Here is a 22,433-nt window from a genome sequence, read left to right on the forward strand (position 1 = left end):
TAATATACAAATGCAATATTAAAGGACCTACCATTATATTTGTCTGTTGTTGTAATAACTTATCAGTCCAAATAAATAAATTAGCATATTTTGTCAGCTGACTTTGCCAGTTTTGTTTTCCATACGGGTGTTTTCTGACATACTCCACCTGACGGACATACTCCACTTCACGAACATACCATCTGAGAAGCAACCAGACAGCATTCCAGGTATCAGAATTCCTTCTGGAATGTGGGTAATGTTCATTCATTCCTTCATAGGCTGTGAAATACGGACCACTTGTTTTAATCATTTTGTGCGTGCAGTGCCTATAATTAAGGTCATATATGTTATTTTAAAAAGCATATTTTCAAAGTTTTAGGATTAGTTTCACACACCAGAACAAATCGAATTCCTTCATTCAAGCTGTGTCAGTCATCACAGACACACATACACACAAGGAATGCAGGCATGAACACACACACACACACACTCACACAAAGTCATTTCAAATCAGGAAAATGTGTTTATTTAGATATTGTTATTGTGGCTCACATTGAAATGTCTACATCTTTAACAAGAACAGAAAAAAAGAATGAAATAAAGAAGAATATTATCGATTCGAGTTCATTCTTGCCATGGCACTCGCCTATTGACCGTGGAGGATAGAGAGACTTGGAGAAGGAGAGGATGCTCACTCCAGCCAGACAGTGAGAGAATGGAGGGAGTAGGTGCCATATGTCTCAACACTTTAAAGGGCTGCCCAGCCCACACACCCAGGCAAGAGAGAAAGAGCATACAAATGTTCAATTGTCCAACAAAAAGAGAATCAAAACAATTACAATATATTAGCAGTTTGGTACAGATTGAGACATTCAGCGGTGCCACTACCAAAATGTATTCCGCTGACTCAAGCAATCCTGCAGTTGGAGAACAGATGCGATGGAAATAAAGAAAACGGTTTATTAGACTGACATTATCAATGAGCATATGATGGTAATGACATTCTGAGGGTGAATATTTGAATATTCAAATGTGTCATTCCATTTCAGCAGGAAGAGAAAGAGAGTCACTATGTATTGTATTGTCTGCGTTGTTTTCCACGAGAATATGAAAAACACAGTTATCCAAGTCACGACGAAAAGGTTACTAAATGTTGTGACGATTGTTCAACAGAAAGAGACCATATGCAGCTAAGTTGATTAATGCATCTTTACACAGGAAATTATTTAAACAAACAAACAATACGAATCTGATTCTGCATACAAAATGAATACATTTTTTTTCTCACAAAAAAAAAAACTAAATTGGACTACTTTTACAAAAGCATGGCATCCTCACATACACCCAGAGTACATCATTGACACACATAGCTTTGATGGACGCCAAAAATAACTTCAAATGCATCACAAATGTTTCAAATACATTGCAAATCTAGATCATTTCAATTATATAGATGCATATTATCTGAAGGCCTATGCAGTGCACAGTTTATCGTATGTAAATCCACGTCAATACACACGCTCTGGTTATTCTACATCCCCTATCTTGCCACAAGATGGCAGCAGTTGCTCACTTCTTCCAAGAACAAGATCTCAATATGATTAGGCTGCAGAGATATCCAATCTAGGCCAGAGTGAAATTTGGTACACATTATACAGGTCTTTGTGATTTTGAAAGGAACCCATATGGGAGTCTGTATTATCATACCTGCACAGTAACGGAGCAGCTTTAGAATATAGTCTGAACTGACAGTGAGAAGATATCTCCTCTGTATGTGTGTGTGTGTGTGTGTGTGTGTGTGTGTGTGTGTGTGCTCTATACGGAAGCTGTTCATCAAGCTGTTTGTCTGTTTGCAGTTATTTTGAGTGCTGTGTAATTATTTCTAGCCATTATTCCATTGCTTTGTAACATTAAAGAGCAAAGTAAGAAAGTGAGAAGTGAATGAATGGTTCCCCTGACATGGAAGAGAAGACTAGCTTTGCAGTGAGGGGGACCTCAAGGTCACGGTGACCTTGCCCTATCCCCTCGTCTCATTAGTTCTAAGGAGCCACTCCTCACCTCTTCACAAGGGCCATATCTATTATACATTCTCTCTCCCTCTCTCCCTCTCTCTTTCCAGATGTTTTTGCTCACAGATTTGCGCGACAGTACCTACATTCATTCATTCATTCATTTCATTTGAATACTTACCATTCAAACTTAGAAGCTCTCTTTCTCACTCACACGTTCACACATTAAAGTCACTCATTCATTCACTCAGTCGTTCACATATCTGCCACCATCTCTCTCCCTTCCTTTGTTCCCTTCAAAAGAAGTGTTAAAACTTTACACTTTTGCGCACTTTCTTTGCCTTCTCCGCTGTCTTTTCTTCTGTCGTTTCCTCCTCTTTCTCCTCTTCTTTCTCTTCCCCCTCTTCCTCTTCATCCGGCTCCTCTGATTGGTCTGTGGTGCTGGTCGCTTGGGGTTCTATGGCGACAAAGAGGTGACGTCAAAGAACAGCAGCACACACTGGTCTCCTTCCAATCAAACCACTTACCTTCTACACAAGTAAGCTTGAAGACCGCTTAGATTTGTGGATTTCGACGTTGCAGAAAAGACATGCAGGGAAGGTAAACAAACAACACTAGGGAAAGAGGTTAATCTACTCACGGGACATCATAATAACTCTACTCCCAAACTAGTCTATGGTAATCTGGTTCTACCTGTCATTTAATGGTCAGACATGTGCCTCCTGTGAGTGTGTGTGTAGAAGTGCATGTGTGTGAAACATGGTATACAAGTCTGAATCATACCAGTACATATGAAAGTGACTACTGCACGTGTATGCAGGCATAATTAGGCAATTGCTCTAGTGAGGATAGTCACAGTCTACTTCAATGTATCTTTAAGAGCCCCTTTCTCGGCGATGTGTGACACTACAGCCACCCTGCAGCCATGTTGCGTTCAAACGACAGATTTACAGAAAAAGGATGACAGTAGTAGCCAATGAAACAGCGTTTAACGATGCTACAGGAGGGATTTCATTAGGAAGCTCTGCCACCTGGGCTGGCAGCCCAGCATCAGTACTGATGCTACAGAGAGAGCAAGCAGACTGTTAGCCTGTTGGCTGTGGCTAGGCATCTCTGGCCCCCTGACTGGCACAGGGCAGGATGGCAGCACAGGGAGGTCTGCTGGGCTCTCTGATAGATTTGGCGGAGTGATGCTAATATGTGCTAATATAATATCACAGCTACTTGTCTGCAGAGAGGAGTTTATCTGAGGCCCTGCTGTTTTGAACACGGCATAGTGCAACATTCAGCCCATCTGACTGAAAAGTGGGCACTGAATAACAATGGCTATGCACACAGCTAAATATGTAAGCTGGTTACACCATTGGTCAAAGCATCAATGCGATTACATGAGTGAGTGTATGTATGTTACTGCTTGACAGTGTATGGAATCCCTATCTCACCAGCAGCTTTGGTGGGGAATCTCTCCTCCCTCTCCTCATGACAGGGGTAGTCGTCGTACTCTTCCCCCTCAAAGGGGTCTTCCAAGGGGGGGTAGACACCCAGGTTCTGCATGTGTGCCTCAGCCATCTTCTGGACGGCTGGACGCACACATACACATACACAGGATACACAGGAACACACACAGGGACAAACACAGAGACAACGGGAGAGAGGGATAGGTTGTTTTGGGTTTACCAGGCTTCAACACTGTCAACGTTATCATGCTTCATACGGGCTTTCAGATGCATGCCAGACAGACAGATAAGTAGCCTGCCAACCAGACAGACAGACAGATGGACAAATTGAGGGGAAGAATAGCCAGCACTTCCATGTCTTGTAGTTGGTAATGGACTGGGATTATACATTTGTGTCCTTTTCTCTTTCCTGCATTTGTTTTTATCCTTTCATTTCTCCTGTCTGGTCCCCTGTTCTTTTGCTCTCTAAACAATGCTGACTCACCTCGTTCTCTCTCTCTCTCTCTCTCTCTCGCTCTCTCTCTCTCTCTCTCTCTCTCTCTCTCTCTCTCTCTCTCGCTATCTCTCAGCCTGGCTGAACTAATGAAGGATGGTATACAGGAACACAGAGTGGGTTATTATAATAACACTCTACACACATACAGTAATCCCCTTTAATTAACATCTATTGACAAGCCTCCAATGCTTTACATTTATGGCTCTGCGTGCAACAACAAGTATAAAGCAACATTTAGAAGTGTGTGTGTGTGTGTGTGTGTGTGTGTGTGTGTGTCTGCAGCTGTATACACTCCTTTGGTAATCCTGGATGATCCAGAGCTGCACAGACTCACACTCAGTGTCTCACAGCTGTCACACTCTCAAATCTATCACTCTCCCTTTCTCTCTCTCTCTCTCTCTCTCTCTACTGCTCTCTCTCTCTCTCTCTCTCTCTCTCTCTCTCCCTACTGCTCTCTCTCCCTACTGCTCTTTCTCCCTACTGCTCTCTCTCTCTCTACTGCTCTCTCTCTCTCTCTCCCTCTACTGCTCTCTCTCTCTCTCTCTCCCTCTCTCTCCCTACTGCTCTCTCTCCCTACTGCTCTCTCTCTCTCTCTCCCTCTACTGCTCTCTCTCTCTCTCTCCCTCTCTCTCTCTCTCTCTCTCTCTCTCCCTACTGCTCTCTCTCCCTACTGCTCTCTCTCCCTACTGCTCTCTCTCTCTCTCTCTCCCTCTACTGCTCTCTCTCTCTCTCTCCCTCTACTGCTCTCTCTCTCTCTCTCTCCCCGTACTGCTCTCTCTCCCTACTGCTCTCTCTCTCTCTCTCTCCCTCTACTGCTCTCTCTCTCTCTCCCTCTACTGCTCTCTCTCTCTCTCTCCCTCTACTGCTCTCTCTCTCTCTCTCCCTACTGCTCTCTCTCCCTACTGCTCTCTATCTCTCTCTCTCTCCCTACTGCTCTCTCTCTCTCTCCCTCTACTGCTCTCTCTCTCTCTCTCCCTACTGCTCTCTCTCCCTACTGCTCTCTCTCTCTCTCTCTCCCTCTATTGCTCTCTCTCTCTCTCTCCCTCTACTGCTCTCTCTCTCTCTCTCCCTCTACTGCTCTCTCTCTCTCTCTCTCTCCCTCTACTGCTCTCTCTCTCTCTCTCCCTCTCTCTCCCTACTGCTCTCTCTCCCTACTGCTCTCTCTCTCTCTCTCTCCCTCTACTGCTCTCTCTCTCTCTCTCTCTCCCTACTGCTCTCTCTCCCTACTGCTCTCTCTCTCTCTCTCTCTCCCTCTACTGCTCTCTCTCTCTCTCTCCCTCTACTGCTCTCTCTCTCTCTCTCCCTACTGCTCTCTCTCCCTACTGCTCTCTCTCTCTCTCTCTCCCTCTACTGCTCTCTCTCTCTCTCCCTACTGCTCTCTCTCTCTCTCTCTCTCTCTCTCTCTCCCTCTACTGCTCTCTCTCTCTCCCTCTACTGCTCTCTCTCTCTCTCCCTCTACTGCTCTCTCTCTCTCTCTCCCTCTACTGCTCTATCTCTCTCTCTCTCTCTCTCTCTCTCTCTCTCCCTACTGCTCTCTCTCTCTCTCCCTCTACTGCTCTCTCTCTCTCTCTCCCTCTACTGCTCTCTCTCTCTCTCTCTCTCTCCCTCTACTGCTCTCTCTCTCCCTCTACTGCTCTCTCTCTCTCTCTCTCCCTCTACTGCTCTCTCTCTCTCTTTCCATAGAGGAAATCGCTCTTGCACATATATACAGTATAGTACCTACTCTTATGAAGATGCTCCAACTGATTGACATGACATGTATCAATTGGTCACGTGCATCTTACCCCACTGCCCTCATTTGACAAAGAACATGATCAGGAGGCAACAGAACAGTAAAGCACGGTAGACACAGTATCAACACAGGGAGAATTCACCGTACAGAGGACATGTAGACACTACTTACTCAGTCAGTTATACTCTTACCTTTCAGGGATGGTGGCTGATACACATTTGGGTTAACTCGCTTGGGCTTGAGTACCCCATTCTCTCCTACAATCCACTGTGGAAGGAAGAACAAGTTGAATGTGGCCTGCAATTTTGAAAAAACACAACCATTCACGTGACTATAGGGTGACATGCAGTTATCCTCTGAGGCACTAGGGGGCGCTCTGTTACCTGATGGCTGGACTGATCATCCTCAGGAGAACACTGGTCTGCCACTCTGAACAGTGTTGCAGGTGTGGGCCGCCGGCGCCGGATCTAGACACGCACGGGAGAGAAGTAGAGAATCATCAACATCGTTTATTTCTGTGTGAGGCTGTGCTGATGAGTTAACAACAACAAAGTCCCAGCCAACGTTGTCACCAATACCCTGAGTGACTTATGAAGCTCTTGATGAAGTGTTAAAAGCTCACAAATCAAGTCTCTGTGTAGAACGTTTCTAACATGCAAATAGCAATTCGGTATTTTGGGTGCCAGCCCATCTCATCAGGGCTTGTAATGTGTCCAGTTCTCCTAATTTGACTCCAATAGGAGGAGTCAAGTCTGAGTATTGTCGGGACAGGTCAGGGGTCAGAGGTTAGGAGTCAACAATTGGACATCAGAACAGAGGACATCCAATTATGTCACGTAGATCCCTTTCCTGCAGTCGAATGACCAAAGCGCCCTCTAGTGGGCTTATGTGTGCAATGTTATCAGTATTTTTCATAATTTCATAATTAATACACTTTTTCCCCACAAAAAAAATCTTGTTTCTATGTCAAATGGTTTTGTTATGTTTCAGTCTCCTGTGATGTATTTAAAGTGTAATATTGTGACGCAAACTCAAAATTGAATACATTTCAACTATATATCTGACATGGTACAAGTGTCTTCATTTTCTTAAGCCCATAACAATGTGTGTGAGGTGTATACTTCTATTTGAAAGTAGATTTAGCCCACTTAACAGAGCAACCCCCCGGGAGAAATCAGTATCACTCTGAGCTCTACTTTAGTCATTACACATACACTGTACTTAGTACATGGTTGATACTGTATATACATTATATGGTACAAACATAGTTTACCAATCAGTATGCATGTGCCTGTGGGTATTCACTGCAGAACAGTAGTTTGATGCAAACTATGTCACTCAAGAAAACAAGTCTGTGAGCGTGCATTCATGTCTGCATATGTGCAAACAAAAACATGTGGAAACAATAACATGTGGCTAATTGATTTAAGATTTTCCCAGTGAGGGCCCTGCATACCTACAGTACACGCAAGTGTACTGTATTACATGTGTGCGTTGATGCAATCTCCAGTTAATGTGTGCATGATATGGGGACTGTATACCTTTCCCCGTCTCAGACTTGAGGGATATGGAGGGGGGAGATTGGTGGAATCTAACCCCAGCATCAGGTTAGTGTTACTGCCCTCCTCTCTCCTCCTCTTTCCCCTCCTCTCTCCAGCCTCTCTAGACCAGTGGCAGGCAGACTGGAGCTCACTCCCCTTGGGCTTCCTGTTTACCATATATACTGTAGTACACACGCTCTGTTCCAATGGGTAACCTGCTACCCACTCTAACTAGGTGCTCACAGTATGCGACAGACGGGTTAATTCATTTGACAATGGAAGGAATGCAGAGAGAGTGTCAAAGAGAACGGTTTATGGGGACTTCTGTTCTGTGGTTTTAATTCCAGGTAGACCCCACTGTGAGGGTTTGGCAACAAGTACACAGTCTCCAACAGTGTAAATAGATCAAGCATAAAACAGTTTGCAAACTAGGTGTGGTAAGTTGTTTTGGATACATGCATTCAGGTCAGATGAATAGTGCAGTACAATATGGATGGAAGCCTGGAAAGTCAAACAAAAAGGTCATGACAAGTCTCCTCACTGGGCACACAATTGGGTAATATTTAGTAAGTTGATCAACGAGAGTCCAACCTATTTTCCCCCATTCAAAAAAACAGCCAAAGGTTTGTTGAATTCCCAATGTGTTAACAATATTATTTTTAACCATCTAAAACAGGGGTTGTCAAATTGGGGTCCACCGCCAGATCTACATTTTTTTTAAACTTTTTTTAACATACATTTTTGGGGGGTGATATTACTCTCAACAGATTAAAAGACTTTTGGCCAAGTATCTGTGGAATAAGTTAATAGTGTGTAAAAAAAAAAATACACTGTAAAATTATTCATTTACAATCAAATCAAATCAAATGTCAGATGCATCGTAAACAACAGGTGTAGACTAACTGTGAAATGCTTACAATGTATGTTCTTAATCCTGGGCAACACGAGCCTGGGAGGCTCACAGGGATATTGGTATCTACAAGTACTCCACCAATTATACATTTTTCTCTGTTTTTTTATTTTACATAAATGCACTGTAATTTAAGCTTTAAAACGGCAAAGTTTTATCTCGGTGTTGAATGGCAGGATATCAGCTTCAAAGCAGCAACAGTAAAAAAATATTTCTTTCCCCATGACAAAATGTGTAGAATTACAGGAAATTTGATTGAAAACTGCTAAATGTTCTCTCTGATGCCAGGAGGCCTCTAAATATTTTCTCTGATGCCAGGAGGCCTCTAAATATTTTCTCTGATGCCAGGAGGCCTTTAAATGTTCTCTCTGATGCCAGGAGGCCTTTAAATGTTCTCTTTGATGCCAGGAGGCTTTTAAATGTTCTCTCTGATGCCAGGAGGCGTTTAAATGTTCTCTCTGATGCCAGGAGGCCTTTAAATGTTATCTCTGATGCCAGGAGGCGTTTAAATGTTCTCTCTGATGCTAGGAGGCCTTTAAATGTTCTCTCTGATGCCAGGAGGCCTTTACATGTTCTCTCTGATGCCAGGAGTCCTTTACATGTTCTCTCTGATGCCAGGAGGCCTTTAAATGTTCTCTCTGATGCCAGGAGGCCTTTAAATGTTCTCTCTGTTGCCAGGAGGCCTTTAAATGTTCTCTCTGATGCCAGGAGGCCTTTACATGTTTTCTCTGATGCCAGGAGGCCTTTAAATGTTCTCTCTGATGCCAGGAGGCCTTTACATGTTCTCTCTGATGCCAGGAGTCCTTTACATGTTCTCTCTGATGCCAGGAGGCCTTTAAATGTTCTCTCTGATGCCAGGAGGCCTTTAAATGTTCTCTCTGTTGCCAGGAGGCCTTTAAATGTTCTCTCTGATGCCCGGAGGCCTTTAAATGTTCTCTCTGATGCCAGGAGGCATTTAAATGTTCTCTCTGATGCCAGGAGGCCTTTACATGTTCTCTCTGATGCCAGGAGGCCTTTAAATGTTCTCCCTGATGCCAGGAGGCCTTTAAATGTTCTCTCTGATGCCCGGAGGCCTTTACATGTTCTCTTTGATGCCAGGAGGCCTTTAAATGTTCTCTCTGATGCCAGGAGGCCTTTAAATGTTCTCTCTGATGCCAGGAGGCCTTTAAATGTTCTCTCTGATGCCAGGAGGCCTTTAAATGTTCTCTCTGATGCCAGGAGGCCTTTAAATGTTCTTTCCCCGGGCCCGAGACTTCATCCAAGCCACGTACTGCAGACGTCATAGTAAAACTCCTTGTAGGCTATTGTTAAAGCACTGATTATGAACGGGTCTCTGATGAATTTGCTAACACAAAAGGTTTGAGAACCCCTGATCTAAAATTACAACCAAATTCCAATGAAAAGATCAATGCCTGATATTTGGTTTGGTTGTCACCTCAATGTTTTATCACTGCGCTTTCAACTATTTAGAAGCACATACAAGTTCAAATGGGAATACAATGTCAGATGTTTTGTTCATTTCTACTTAAAAGTACTTCATACTTTATTTATACTTAACCTAATGTGGTATCACTGTGTTTGATCAAGCAACATGTTCAAATGAGCTGGATTGCAGTTAGTTGAGATTACATTCAAATACACGGTGCAAGGGATCAATGCTGTTTTAGATTATATGCAGATTGTTATAGTTGTGAACATTTCCACAGACCTGCTAACCTGAACATGCACGCGTTCTATGATTACATAAGACATGTATTGTTACAGTAACCTCAAAATGTGGCCTAGGATAAAAATGTACCTATGATAACAATTACAGACCTCTACATGGTTTGTAAGTAGGAAAACCTGCAAAATCGGCAGTGTATCAAATACTTGTTCTCCCCACTGTACAAGTGTTTAGCAGCTGTTATTGCGGGTGTAGTGAAACGCTTGTGTTTCCAGCTCCAACAGAGCAGCAATATCTTACAAGTAATATCTAACAATTTCACAACAATACACACCAATCTAAAGTAAAAATGGAATTAAGAATATATAAATATTTGGACGAGCAATGTCGGAGCGGCATAGACTGAGATAGAATAGAATACAGTATATACATATGAGATGAGTAATGCAAAATATGTAAACATTATTAAAGTGACTAGTGTTCCTTTGTTAAAGTGGCCAGTGATTTCAAGTCTATGTGCAGTATATAGGGCCTCTAAGGTGCTCTCCAGTAGGAGGTGCTGCCCAGACTACTTTTCTTAGAGTGGATAATACACTGCTCAAAAAAATAAAGGGAACACTTAAACAACACAATGTAACTCCAAGTCAATCACACTTCTGTGAAATCAAACTGTCCACTTAGGAAGCAACACTGATTGACAATACATTTCACATGCTGTTGTGCAAATGGAATAGACAACAGGTGGAAATTATAGGCAATTAGCAAGACACCCCCAATAAAGGAGTGGTTCTATAGGGGGTGACCACAGACCACTTCTCAGTTCCTATGCTTCCTGGCTGATGTTTTGGTCACTTTTGAATGCTGGCGGTGCTTTCACTCTAGTGGTAGCATGAGACGGAGTCTACAACCCACACAAGTGGCTCAGGTGGAGGAGCAGGAGGAGCACTGCCAGAGCCCTGTAAAATGACCTCCAGCAGGCCACAAGTGTGCATGTGTCTGCTCAAACGGTCAGAAATTGACACCATGAGGGTGGTATGAGGGCCCGACATCCACAGGTGGGGGTTGTGCATACAGCCCAACACCGTGCAGGACGTTTGGCATTTGCCAGAGAACATCAAGATTGGCAAATTCGCCACTGGCGCCCTGTGCTCTTCACAGATGAAAGCAGGTTCACACTGAGCACATGACAGACGTGACAGAGTCTGGAGACGCCGTGGAGAACGTTCTGCTGCCTGCAACATCCTCCAGCATGACCGGTTTGGAGGTGGGTCAGTCATGGTGTGGGGTGGCATTTCTTTGGGGGGCCGCACAGCCCTCCATGTGCTCGCCAGAGGTAGCCTGACTGCCATTAGGTACCGAGATGAGATCCTCAGACCCCTTGTGAGACCATATGCTGGTGCGGTTGGCCCTGCATTCCTCCTAATGCAAGACAATGCTAGACCTCATGTGGCTGGAGTGTGTCAGCAGTTCCTGCAAGAGGAAGGCATTGATGCTATGGACTGGCCCGCCCGTTCCCCAGACCTGAATCTAATTGAGCACATCTGGGACATCATGTCTCGCTCCATCCACCAACGCCACGTTGCACCACAGACTGTCCAGGAGTTGGAGGATGCTTTAGTCCAGGTCTGGGAGGAGATCCCTCAGGAGACCATCCGCCACCTCATCAGGAGCATGCCCAGGCGTTGTAGGGAGGTCATACAGGCACGTGGAGGCCACACACACTACTGAGCCTCATTTTGACTTGTTTTAAGGATATTACATCAAAGTTGGATCAGCCTGTAGTGTGGTTTTCCACTTTAATTTGGAGTGTGACTCCAAATCCAGACCTCCATGGGTTGATACATTTGATTTCCATTGATAATTTTTGGGTGATTTTGTTGTCAGCACATTCAACTATGTAAAGAAAAAAGTATTTAATAAGAATATTTCATTCATTCAGATCTAGGATGTGTTATTTTAGTGTTCCCTTTATTTTTTTGAGCAGTGTACATCGAAAACGACGTTATTTCAAAGGTGAAAATTAAACATATTTTATACAAGGTTTGTCTGTGTTGAATATTGGTTACCATGATCACATAAATCTGTGGTTGAAATTTGACCTTCAAAACAACAGTTTACGCTGATGACTTTTTTTTTTCAAATCTAATTTATTTTCCACGTAGACAACAGGTCACACAATACGTTGACAAATGAAGTTGAAACAATGTTGATTTAACCCGTTTGTAACCAGCGGGTTCTCTCTAGATCTAGACCAGCCAACCTTGGCCATAGCCTGAACCTTTGCTCCTCTCTGTTTATGGTCTCACACAACATCACTAGCACTTCTCTATTTTCCGTGAAGTTGCTCTCTGGATGTGTTTGTGTTTGACCTAGTGAATCTCATTCCTCTAGTTAACCAGGGCAAACAGAGTCTGCATCCCAAATCGCACCCTATTCCCTACATACAGTAGAGCACTACGTTTGACCAGAGACCCATGTGTCCCGGTCAAAACTCTGGTCAAAAGTAGTGCACTATCGAGGGAATAGGGTTCCATTTGGAAAACCTCCTGGGTCTGGGAGCTGTGCGTCAGAGCAAGCAGGTCACTGTTGCCAAAGCACAGGCTTGGTGGGCCACACAACACATCCTAATCTCCTCATGAAGGTTCTGTATTTCTCCTCACTTCCCCTCTCTCACTCCCACTCTCTCCCTCTCATCCCCCACTTCCCATTCCACTTCATCCTCTCCTCCCTTTATCCTGTTCACCCCACATATCATTCTTCATTCCTTGACAGTGACATGACAATGTCCTCAATCCCCCTCCTCTGTTTCTTTACAACCTTCTCTCTCAACCTCCCCCTCCCTCTCCTATCGTTTTCCTCTTTCTCTCTCGCCCATCACTCTTCCCTTCCCCCACATCCCCGGGCTGTGCCCACCGGGTTCTGTAATCTCATCATGGCGCTCAGCTTGAATGCCGTCTCTCCACTCCCTCAGTGGAAGACATCCCAGCAGGGCCCCCTCACTGTGTGACCCCCTACGTCTCCATCTCTCTCCACTGACATGGCGAGGGGCCCTGGTTGTTGCTGTGGCTGCTGCTGCTGGTCAGCCTGTCTGACACCTGATACCTCTGCTGGATAAAACCAACCCCCTCACCTGCCTGAGGTGGTGGTGGAAGAGTGGGTAAGACAGAGCACAGCAGACCAGATGCTAGCCAGGCCCATGTCCCAGCTACTATACTGGGATGTGTCTTGGTCTTATACGTACTACCAATCCAGATATGTCGAGGACTGATCTTCCTGGGGCTCTGGTTGTGAGCTCTGAGATGCCGTTGTTCTTTAAAGGAAGAGAGAGGAGAGAGAGAAGAACAGAGAGGCAGACGGAGCAAGATAAATTAAAATAACAAATGTCAAGGGAGCTCAAAAAGGTAGAGGGAGAGCGAGAGAGAGAGAGCGTGAACGAGAGAGAGAGAGAGTGAACGAGAGAGAGAGAGAGAGAGAGAGAGAGAGAGAGAGCGAGAGACAGGGGGGACAGAGCAAGAGTATGTGTTTTTGCCCTAGAGCTGAAAGGGTGTTGCTGGATAATTAAGGTCACTGTGGTATAACAAAATGATTTATACAGTATGTGTGTGTGTATGGACCCTCAGAGAGTGTGTGTGTGATGAGTGACTCAGCTCTTAACATCACAACTGGCCTCCCCATGTTAATGAAGAGACGATAATGTTTAACCCTAAACCTCTTTACCGCCACGACTACCTGCAGACTACTAGGGCTGCTAGAGTGATTCAGGACTTCGTGTAATGGACCAATGAATGGCGTCAAGTTGCTTCCAGGAAAAGGTCACCCTCAATTATAGAGAAGGTGAGTATATACAGCTATAAACGCATAGAGGAGTCAGGGTGAGTAACAGCTACTGTGACAGGCATCAATGCACAGTGATTATGCACACATGCCATTTCCAAAAATAATATGCGCCGTGTTTACGGGTCAACACACAGACACACAGCTGGCATTTCTCGTACACACACACACACACACACACACACATCCGGCTGGGTGACGGTGGCAGCAGGGCGGATGACGGTGGGACAGGCCAGATGACATAACACACAGCCACTTGTAATTTTCCAGTCTTTCAATCGCCCCACTTCTGTCGTTACATAAGATCGTCTGTGACTTTCACATGGACGCTTTTATACAGGGGCACAGCATGTGAGATTACTCCTGCTATACTTTACCCCCCCCACTCCCACTCTCCTCAGTTGCAGCCATTGTTCAGTATCCTTAAGTATCAGTCCCAGTGTTTCTGCCCTCTCAGCAGCTCTGTAAGAGCAGGAATGCATCCCAAATGGCACCCTATTCCATATATAGCGCACCGGGGGCAGGCCCTGGTCAAAGGTAGTCCACTATATTAGAATAGGCTGCCATTTGGGCCCCAGACGTGGGCTGTTGATGAGCTGTCACAGGGCCACTCATCTCCACAGGTGGGGCTGCAGCCGTTATGTATCTCCCCACGGGACTCCCTGTCCCCCACTGAGCCTACAAGCACAGGGGAAATATTACAGCTCCCAAGCTTCAAGAGAGCCAGGCCGTCATTATCAATAAGAAGGTGCTTGACTCACCTGGTTACACTAAGGTTAAATCAAAAGGAGACCTTATTTTAACAGATGGTGGGTTACATATTGACTCCATTCCAGCCATTATTATAAGCCATCCTCCCCTCAGCTGCTGTGTGTGTGTGTGTGTGTGTGTGTGTGTGTGTGTGTGTGTGTGTGTGTGTGTGTGTGTGTGTGTGTGTGTGTGTGTGTGTGTGTGTGTGTGCGTGTGTGTGTGCGTGTGCGTGCGTGTGCGTGTGCGTGTGCGTGTGCGTGTGCGTGTGCGTGTGCGTGTGCGTGTGCGTGTGCGTGTGCGTGTGCGTGTGCGTGTGCGTAGAACTGTAGTGATGGTGAGCGGAAAAATAGATAGTTTTGAACCTACTTTGATTTATGGGACTTTCACAACTCCCCCTTGGATGTTTCTCTTTCTCCTTCTTTCGTTCTCCTATATATAAAACCGTTGGCACTAATGGGCTGTGTGAGTCGACCCAGCGATGGTATTTTAATCAGTAGCATAGGGGTATGGAAGACTAAACTGAGCTGGTAGGACCAAGTCAAACCTGCTCCGGACACAACAACCCTTCTCTGCTCTTCACTCCTGCATTCAATAATGTGTGACAATGACGGATTCATATGACATGGTTCAATGGTTGACATTGTGTGTGTTTCCTTGTGTGTGTGCATGTCCATGCATGTATAGTACCAGTCAAACGTTTGGACACACCTACTTATTCAAGGGTTTTTCTTTATTTGTACTATTTTCTACATATGAAATAACACATATGGAATCATGTAGTAACCAAAAAAGTGTTAAACAAATCAACATATATTTCACATGTGAGATTCTTCAAAGTACCCACCCTTTGCCTTGATGACAGCTTTGCACACTCTTGGCATTCTCTCAACCAGCTTCATGAGGTAGTCACCTGGAATGCATTTCAATTAGGTATGTCTTGTTAAACATTTAATTTGTGGAATTTCTTTCCTTCTTAATGTGTTTGAGCCAATCAGTTGTGTTGTGACAAGGTAGGGGTGGTAAACAGAAGATAGCCCTATTTGGCAAAAGACCAAGTCCATATTATGGCAAGAACAGCTCAAATGAGCAAAGAGAAATGACAGTCCATCATTACTTTAAGACAAAAAGGTCAGTCATTGCGGAAAAAATTAGATTTGCAGTCGCACAAACCATCAAGCGCTATGTTGAAACTGGCTCTCATTAGGACCGCCAAAGGAAAGGAAGACCCAGAGTTACCTCTGCTGCAAAGGACAAGTTCATTAGAGTTACCAGCCTCAGAAATTGCAGCCCAAATAAATGCTTCATAGAGTTCAAGTAACAGAAACATCTCAACATTAACTGTTCAGAGGAGACAAAGTGAATCAGGCCTTCATGGTTGAATTGCTGCAAAGAAACCACTACTAAAGGACACCAATAAGAAGAAGAGACTTGCTTGGGCCAAGAAACACGAGCAATGGACATTCGATCAGTGGAAATCTGTCCTTTGGTCTGATGAGTCCAAATATGAGATTTTTGGTTCCAACCGCTGTGTCTTTGTGAGACAGAGAGTAGGTGAACGGATGATCTCCGCATGTGTTGTTCCGACCGTGAAGCATGTAGGAGGAGGTGTGATGGTGTGGGGGTGCTTTGCTGGTGACACTGTCTGTGATTTATTTAGAATTCAAAGCACACTTAACCAGCATGGCAACCACAGCATTCTGCAGCGATACACCATCCCATCTGGTTTGTGCTTAGTGAGACTGTCATTTGTTTTTCAACAGGACAATAACCCAACACACCTCCAGGCTGTGTAAGGGCTATTTTACCAAGAAGGAGAGTGATGGAGTGCTGCATCAGATGACCCGACCTCAACCCAATTTAGATGATTAGGGAAGAGTTGGACTACAGAGTGAAGGAAAAGCAGCCAACAAGTGCTCAGCATAAGTGGGATCTCCTTCAAGACTGTTGGAAAAGCATTTCAGGTGAACTGGTTGAAAGAATGCCAAGAGTGTGCAAAGCTGTCATCAAGGCAAAGGATGTCTACTTTGAAGAATCTAAAATATATTTTGATTTGTTTAACATTTTTGGTAACAACATGATTCCATATGTGTTATTTCATAGTTTTGATGTCTTCACTATTATTCTACAATGTAGAAAAGAGTACAAATAAAGAAAAACCCTTGAATTTATTTTTTTTATTTAACTAGGCAAGTCAGTTAAGAACAAATTCTTATTTTCAATGACGGCCTAGGAACAGTGGGTTAACTGCCTGTTCAGGGGCAGAACTACAGATTTGTACCTTGTCAGCTTGGGGATTCGAACTTGCAACCTTTTGGTTACTAGTCCAACGCTCTAACCACTAGGCTACCCTGCCGCCCCAAATGAGTTGGTGTGTCCAAACTTTTCACTGGTACTGTGTGTGTGTGTGTGTGTGTGTGTGTGTGTGTGTGTGTGTGTGTGTGTGTGTGTGTGTGTGTGTGTGTGTGTGTGTGTGTGTGTGTGTGTGTGTGTGTGTGTGTGTGTGTGTGTGTGTGTGTGTGTGTGTGTGTGTGTGTGTGTGTGTGTGTGTGTGTGTGCGTGCGTGCGTATGTGTGTGCATGCATGTGTGTGTATAGAACAAGAGAGAGTGTGAGGGTTAGCGCCCCTTGCATTGCTGAGTGGGGTGCAGGTCTGGCTGATGTGGGTCTGCTCTCCAGAGGTGGTCCTCGTAGATAGGTCAGCTAACGGGCCAGCCTATTAAAAGACAGCAGTAGAACAGTGTAAACTAGATCTGAGGACCCCCCAGGGGGCCCTGCGTAGCAGAGAGAGAGGCTCTCTCTAGCTAATGCTGCTGCAGAGCTCTACTACGTCATACCAGCCATCTCTAAAGGGAGACGCTATATCCACCCGGCACCTGCAATGTCAACACAACACAATGACAGACACTCCCAAATGTTAGAATCCCCTAGGGGGTGTCCTGTCCTGTCCCCCAGGTATAGGTACTTCTTCATTACATTAGCCCATCTCATTAGCCCATCGTGTGGCAGATCCCAGAGATAGAGGTGGAGGCAGCACTTAGGTCCCATAAAGGGGCGGTCCGTCCTTGTCTCTCTCACTGTCGTCATTGGGCCATAATTTAACTCAGACGCACATAGATTTACAAGTGATTGATATACAGTACAATTAGGATGCCCGGCCTCACACAGACACTCATGAGCTACACCGACCGGGAATAGTGTTTGCGTATGTGCATGGCAACTTTTATGGAATTAAAAGTACACTTACGTGTGAAACCAGGCACGCACTCACGACTGAGGAGTGACTAACCACCCATCCAACATAACACTGTCAAACACAACTCATTAAAATCTCTCTCTCACACAAGCAGATCAATATCCCATCTGCTACTATTCTCTCTCTCTCTAATCCACACTTCCATCCCTGTACCCCCTCTCTCTCTTTAACCCCTTCATCTCTGCTCTGTCCATTTCTGATTAAGAGCACATAGTTGCAAAGCCTCATTCGCCCTCTGCTATCACAGCTCTGTGTCTGCCTGAACTCTTAAGGCAGCAGGACTCACTCTATTCAATTCTCCCGTGGTATCACCCTTCCTCTCCGTGTCAGGCCCTGGGAGAGCCCAGACAAATGAAATGGTTGGACCTTTAGGTCGCGCTAAGTGCTAAAGGAAATGACACAATAAAGGGAAAAGTAATCCTTCCCTTTGTGCACTGCGATTATTTTTCTATTAAGAGGCATTAGCAACGCGGCAACACTTCTGTCAAGAACAAAAACATCAAAGGTTTAAATCAAAAGCCTGGTGGTGCTGACGTGGTTTGGAAACCCAGCACAGACCGAAAAGTAATGAAATTCTTTTGGTGGCAGATAACAAAATATAATAGAGAAATAAAGAACATCTCTCTCCCTACTTGAACAGAATGCTGCTGGTATTATGAGCTTATGAACTGAAAACAAGTGAAACACAAAGAGACATCGATGATCATCGTGTTTGAAGGAAGAGACGTACAGCACATGCGGGCTGCATGTGGATCGAAGATAGCAGGTTGTAGCTTTGGGTAAACAAAACGAAATAGGGGGTCAGAGCATCCCTACAGCCAGAGCGCTGTTGGAAATTCCAAATTGTTTGCATAGTCAACTTACACCCTGCACTGACACACACACTTTGTAAGGATTGACGCAGGAGATGAGAAGCAGGTACACGGAACAGGAACAGTGTCAGGACAGGAACACATAACAATTGATGCGGACACATGAACACCACCAAGGAACAGACAGATATACAGGGGGTAATCAACCACGTGAAGGAGTCCAGGTGAGTCCAATGAGCGCTGCTGCGCGTAATGATGGTGACAGGTACGTGTAAAAAAAGGGTAGCATGGCGCCCTCGAGCGCCTGAGAGGGGGATAGGGAGAAGGCGTGACAGTACCCCACCCACCCACCCCCAGGGGCGCCATCCGGCGTCGCACCTGGGTGAGCCTTGCGAGCCGGCTGAGGCGTGGGAGCCTGACGATCCAGCTGATGCGCGAAAGCCCGATGGGCCGGCTGAAGCATGACATGATATGGGAACCTGCCCAGCCAACCAAGGCAAGGAAATCTCAAGAGCTAGCTAGGGCGTGACAGCCCGACGAGCCAGCTTAGGCACCCCCAGTTCCATCGGCAGGCAGAATCCAAGCCCAACGTCACAAAAAAAAAAAAGAATAACAATGGGCTGGCTGAGGCAATGTGAGCCCAACGAGCTGACTGAAGCATGAAGTGAGATGGGAACCTGCTGAGCCAGCTAGGGCACGCCCGGGTCCATCGGCGGCGGCCCCCGGGTCCATCGGCGGCGGCCCCCGGGTCCGACGTCACCAACAAAACAAAACCCTAAAAAACTCTCTGGTGCTTCTTGTAATGGTGTCCGCATTCTGTAAGGATCGACGCAGGAGATGAGAAGCAGGTACAGGGAGTGAAGGTTTAATAGCTGACGGACATGAAACGGAACAGGAACAGGAACAGCGTCTGGACAGGAACACATAACAATTAATGCGGACACAGGGAGCACCACCGAGGAACAGGGGGTAATCAACCACGTGAAGGAGTCCAGGTGAGTCCAATGCCAGAGAGGGGGAGCGGGAGCAGGTGTGACACACTTACCCCACCAGAAATTCCACCAGGGTTCTTTTCACAGTCCCCAGGTCCAGAACTAATTGAAGGAAACGTACAGTATTATTTAGAACCATGAGTGCATGGAACTCCCTTCCATCTTAAATAGTGCAAGTGAACAGCAAACCTGGTTTAAAAAATCAAATAAAACAACACCTCACGGCACAACGCCTCTCCCCCATGTGACCTACATGTTGTGTGTATGTACTGACATGTATTTCAGTGGAGGCTGCTGAGGGGAGGATGGCTCATAATAATGGCTGGAATGGAGTCAATGGAATGGTATCAACCACATGGAAACCACATCTTGGATGTGTTTTATGCCATTAATGTTTCATGTTTTTAAATGTACATACATTGTAAAGTATTTTGTCTGTAATGTATTTTACGTTATGTGTCGGACCCCAGTAAGACTCGCTGTCGCCATTGGTGCCGGGTAATGGGGATACTAATAAATAAAACAAACACCAGCATCCCCATACTGTCTCCATGTACCTCTTCTTAAACCTTAACACACCTACCTATAGGAACCTCAGCCCTTTTCTCACTAGCTTCTCTAACATCTAACAGTCATACACAGTACAGTAGCTACACAGCTATATATATATATATATATATATATATTTTTTTTTTTTTAACTAGGCCAGTCAGTTAGGAACAAATTATTATTTACAATGACGGCCTACACCGGCCCAACCTGGCCACCCTATGGGACTCCCAATCACAGCCGGATGTGATACAGCCTGGATTCAAACCAGGGACTGTTGTGACGCCTCTTGCACTGAGATGCAGTGCCTTAGACAGCTGCGCCACTCGGGAGCTCTACCATGTCACACCTCTGTCAGATCCACTCACACTCATCCCAGTGTCACAGTAGAATATATGATGATATCAGACACCATTCACTGGGATTCGATGAGTAACCAGCAAACATCAGAAGAGACCTTTGACCCCACCAATGGTTAACTGAGTCAACAGATTGGTACTATGAGGAAGCAGCTTCTCCACTGACCACACATACAGGAAGTAATTATAGCTACTGGCAGTATGATGTCACACCTACCCCAGTACCCATCCTCACCCATCTGCCCACTACACTACCCCACTGCTCAGTTAATTAGCCATCGGTCAAGAGTCAGTCGAACACAAACACAGGACTGTTCCGCTGTTCCACCTTCGTCCTTTCTTATACATACACTAAGGGGTCGATTCAATCCGCATCGTAGAAGATCCGCAGTATAGTGTGATTGAAATGGAAGGGTTATTTCCGATTAAGCTGACATATGCAGCGGGTACATTGCCTTTAAATTCCAATCGCGCTATACCGTGGATCAATCAATCAATCAAATGTATTTATTAAGCCCTTTTTACATCAGCCGATGTCACAAAGTGCTTTACAGAAACCCAGTCTAAAACCCCAAACAGCAAGCAATGCAGGTGTAGAAGCACGGTGGCTAGGAAAAACTCCCTAGAAAGGCAGGAACCTAGGAAGCAACCTAGAGAGGAACCAGGCTCTGAGGGGTGGCCAGTCCTCTTCTGGCTGTGCCGGGTGGAGATTATAACAGAACATGGCCAAGATGTTCAAATGTTCATAGATGACCAGCAGGGTCAAATTATAACAATCACAGTGGTTGTAGAGGGTGCAACAGGTCAGCACCTCGGGAGTAAATATCAGTTGGCTTTTCATAGCCGAGCATTCAGAGTTAGAGACAGCAGGAGGTGCGGTAGAGAAAGAGAGAGTCAAAAACAGCCACGCCTCGGACAAAAGAGATCTCAGAAGACCTAAGATTAAGAATTGCATAAAGCTGGAAAGGGTTACAAAAGTATCTCTAAAAGTCTTGATGTTCATCAGTCCACGGTAAGACAAATTGTCTATAAATGGAGAAAGTTCAGCACTGTCGCTACTCTCCATAGGAGTGGCCGTCCTGCAAAGATGACTGCAAGAGCAAAGCGTAGAATGCTCAATGAGGTTAAGACGAATCCTAGAGTGTCAGGTAAAGAAATCTCTGGAACATACTAACATCTCTGTTTACGAGTCTACGATATATAAAACACTAAACAAGAATGGTGTTCATGGCAGGACACAGCGGAAGAAGCCACTGCTGTCCAAAATAAACAATGCTGCACTTCTGAAGTTTGCAAAAGTGCACCTGGATGTTCCACAGCACTACTGGCAAAGTATTCTGTGGATGAAACTACAGATGAAACTACAGTTGAGTTGTTTGGAAGGAACACACAACACTATATGTTGAGAAAAAAAGGCACAGCACACCAACATCAAAACCTCATCCCAACTGTAAAGTATGGTGGAGGGAGCATCATGGTTTGGGGCTGCTTTGCTGCCTCAGGGCCTGAACAGCTTGCTATCATCAACGAAAAAATGAATTCCCAAGTTTATCAAGACATTTTGCAGGAGAATGTTAGGCTATCTGTCCGCCAATCGAAGCTCAACGGAAGTTGGGTGATGCAACAGGATAACGACCCAAAACACTGAAGTAAATCACCACAGAATGGCTTTAACAGAAGAAAATACACCTTCTGGAGTGGCCCAGTACTGACCTCAATCCGATTGAGATGCTGTGGCATGACCTCAAGATAGTAGGTTCACACCAGAAATCCCAAGAATATTGCTGAACTGAAATAGTTTTGTAAAGAGGAATGGTCCAAAATACCTCCTGACCGTTGTGCAGGTCTGATCCGCAACTACAGAACACATTTGGTTGAGGTTATTGCTGCCAAAGGAGGGTCAACCAGTTATTAAATCCAAGGGTTCACATACTTTTTCCATCCTGCACTGTGAATGTTTACACGGTGTGTTCAATAAAGACATGAAAACGTATAATTGTTTGTGTGTTATTAGTTTCAGCAGACTGTGTTTGTTTACTGTTGTGACCTGTTGTGATCAAATGTTATGACCAAATTATGCAGAAATCCAGGT

At 45.1% G+C, this 22,433-nt stretch overlaps 1 protein-coding gene across 1 annotated transcript in view; it reads right to left on the bottom strand.

The window, feature by feature from the left end:
- Positions 1 to 485: 485 nt before the first annotated feature.
- Positions 486 to 22,433, bottom strand: part of LOC110486237 (protein phosphatase 1 regulatory subunit 1B) — a 30,020-nt gene continuing 8,072 nt past the window's right edge. The window contains exons 2-5 of the mRNA XM_021557683.2: positions 6,060 to 6,143; positions 5,868 to 5,943; positions 3,434 to 3,571; positions 486 to 2,448 (exon numbers count right to left, since the gene is read on the bottom strand). Coding sequence (XP_021413358.1) covers positions 2,300 to 2,448; positions 3,434 to 3,571; positions 5,868 to 5,943; positions 6,060 to 6,143 — 447 coding nt within the window. The 3' untranslated portion in view covers positions 486 to 2,299. The remainder of the gene's footprint in view (positions 2,449 to 3,433; positions 3,572 to 5,867; positions 5,944 to 6,059; positions 6,144 to 22,433) is intronic.

Source organism: Oncorhynchus mykiss, chromosome 13, assembly GCF_013265735.2.
Source record: "Oncorhynchus mykiss isolate Arlee chromosome 13, USDA_OmykA_1.1, whole genome shotgun sequence".
Classification (NCBI taxonomy): Eukaryota; Metazoa; Chordata; class Actinopteri; order Salmoniformes; family Salmonidae; genus Oncorhynchus; species Oncorhynchus mykiss.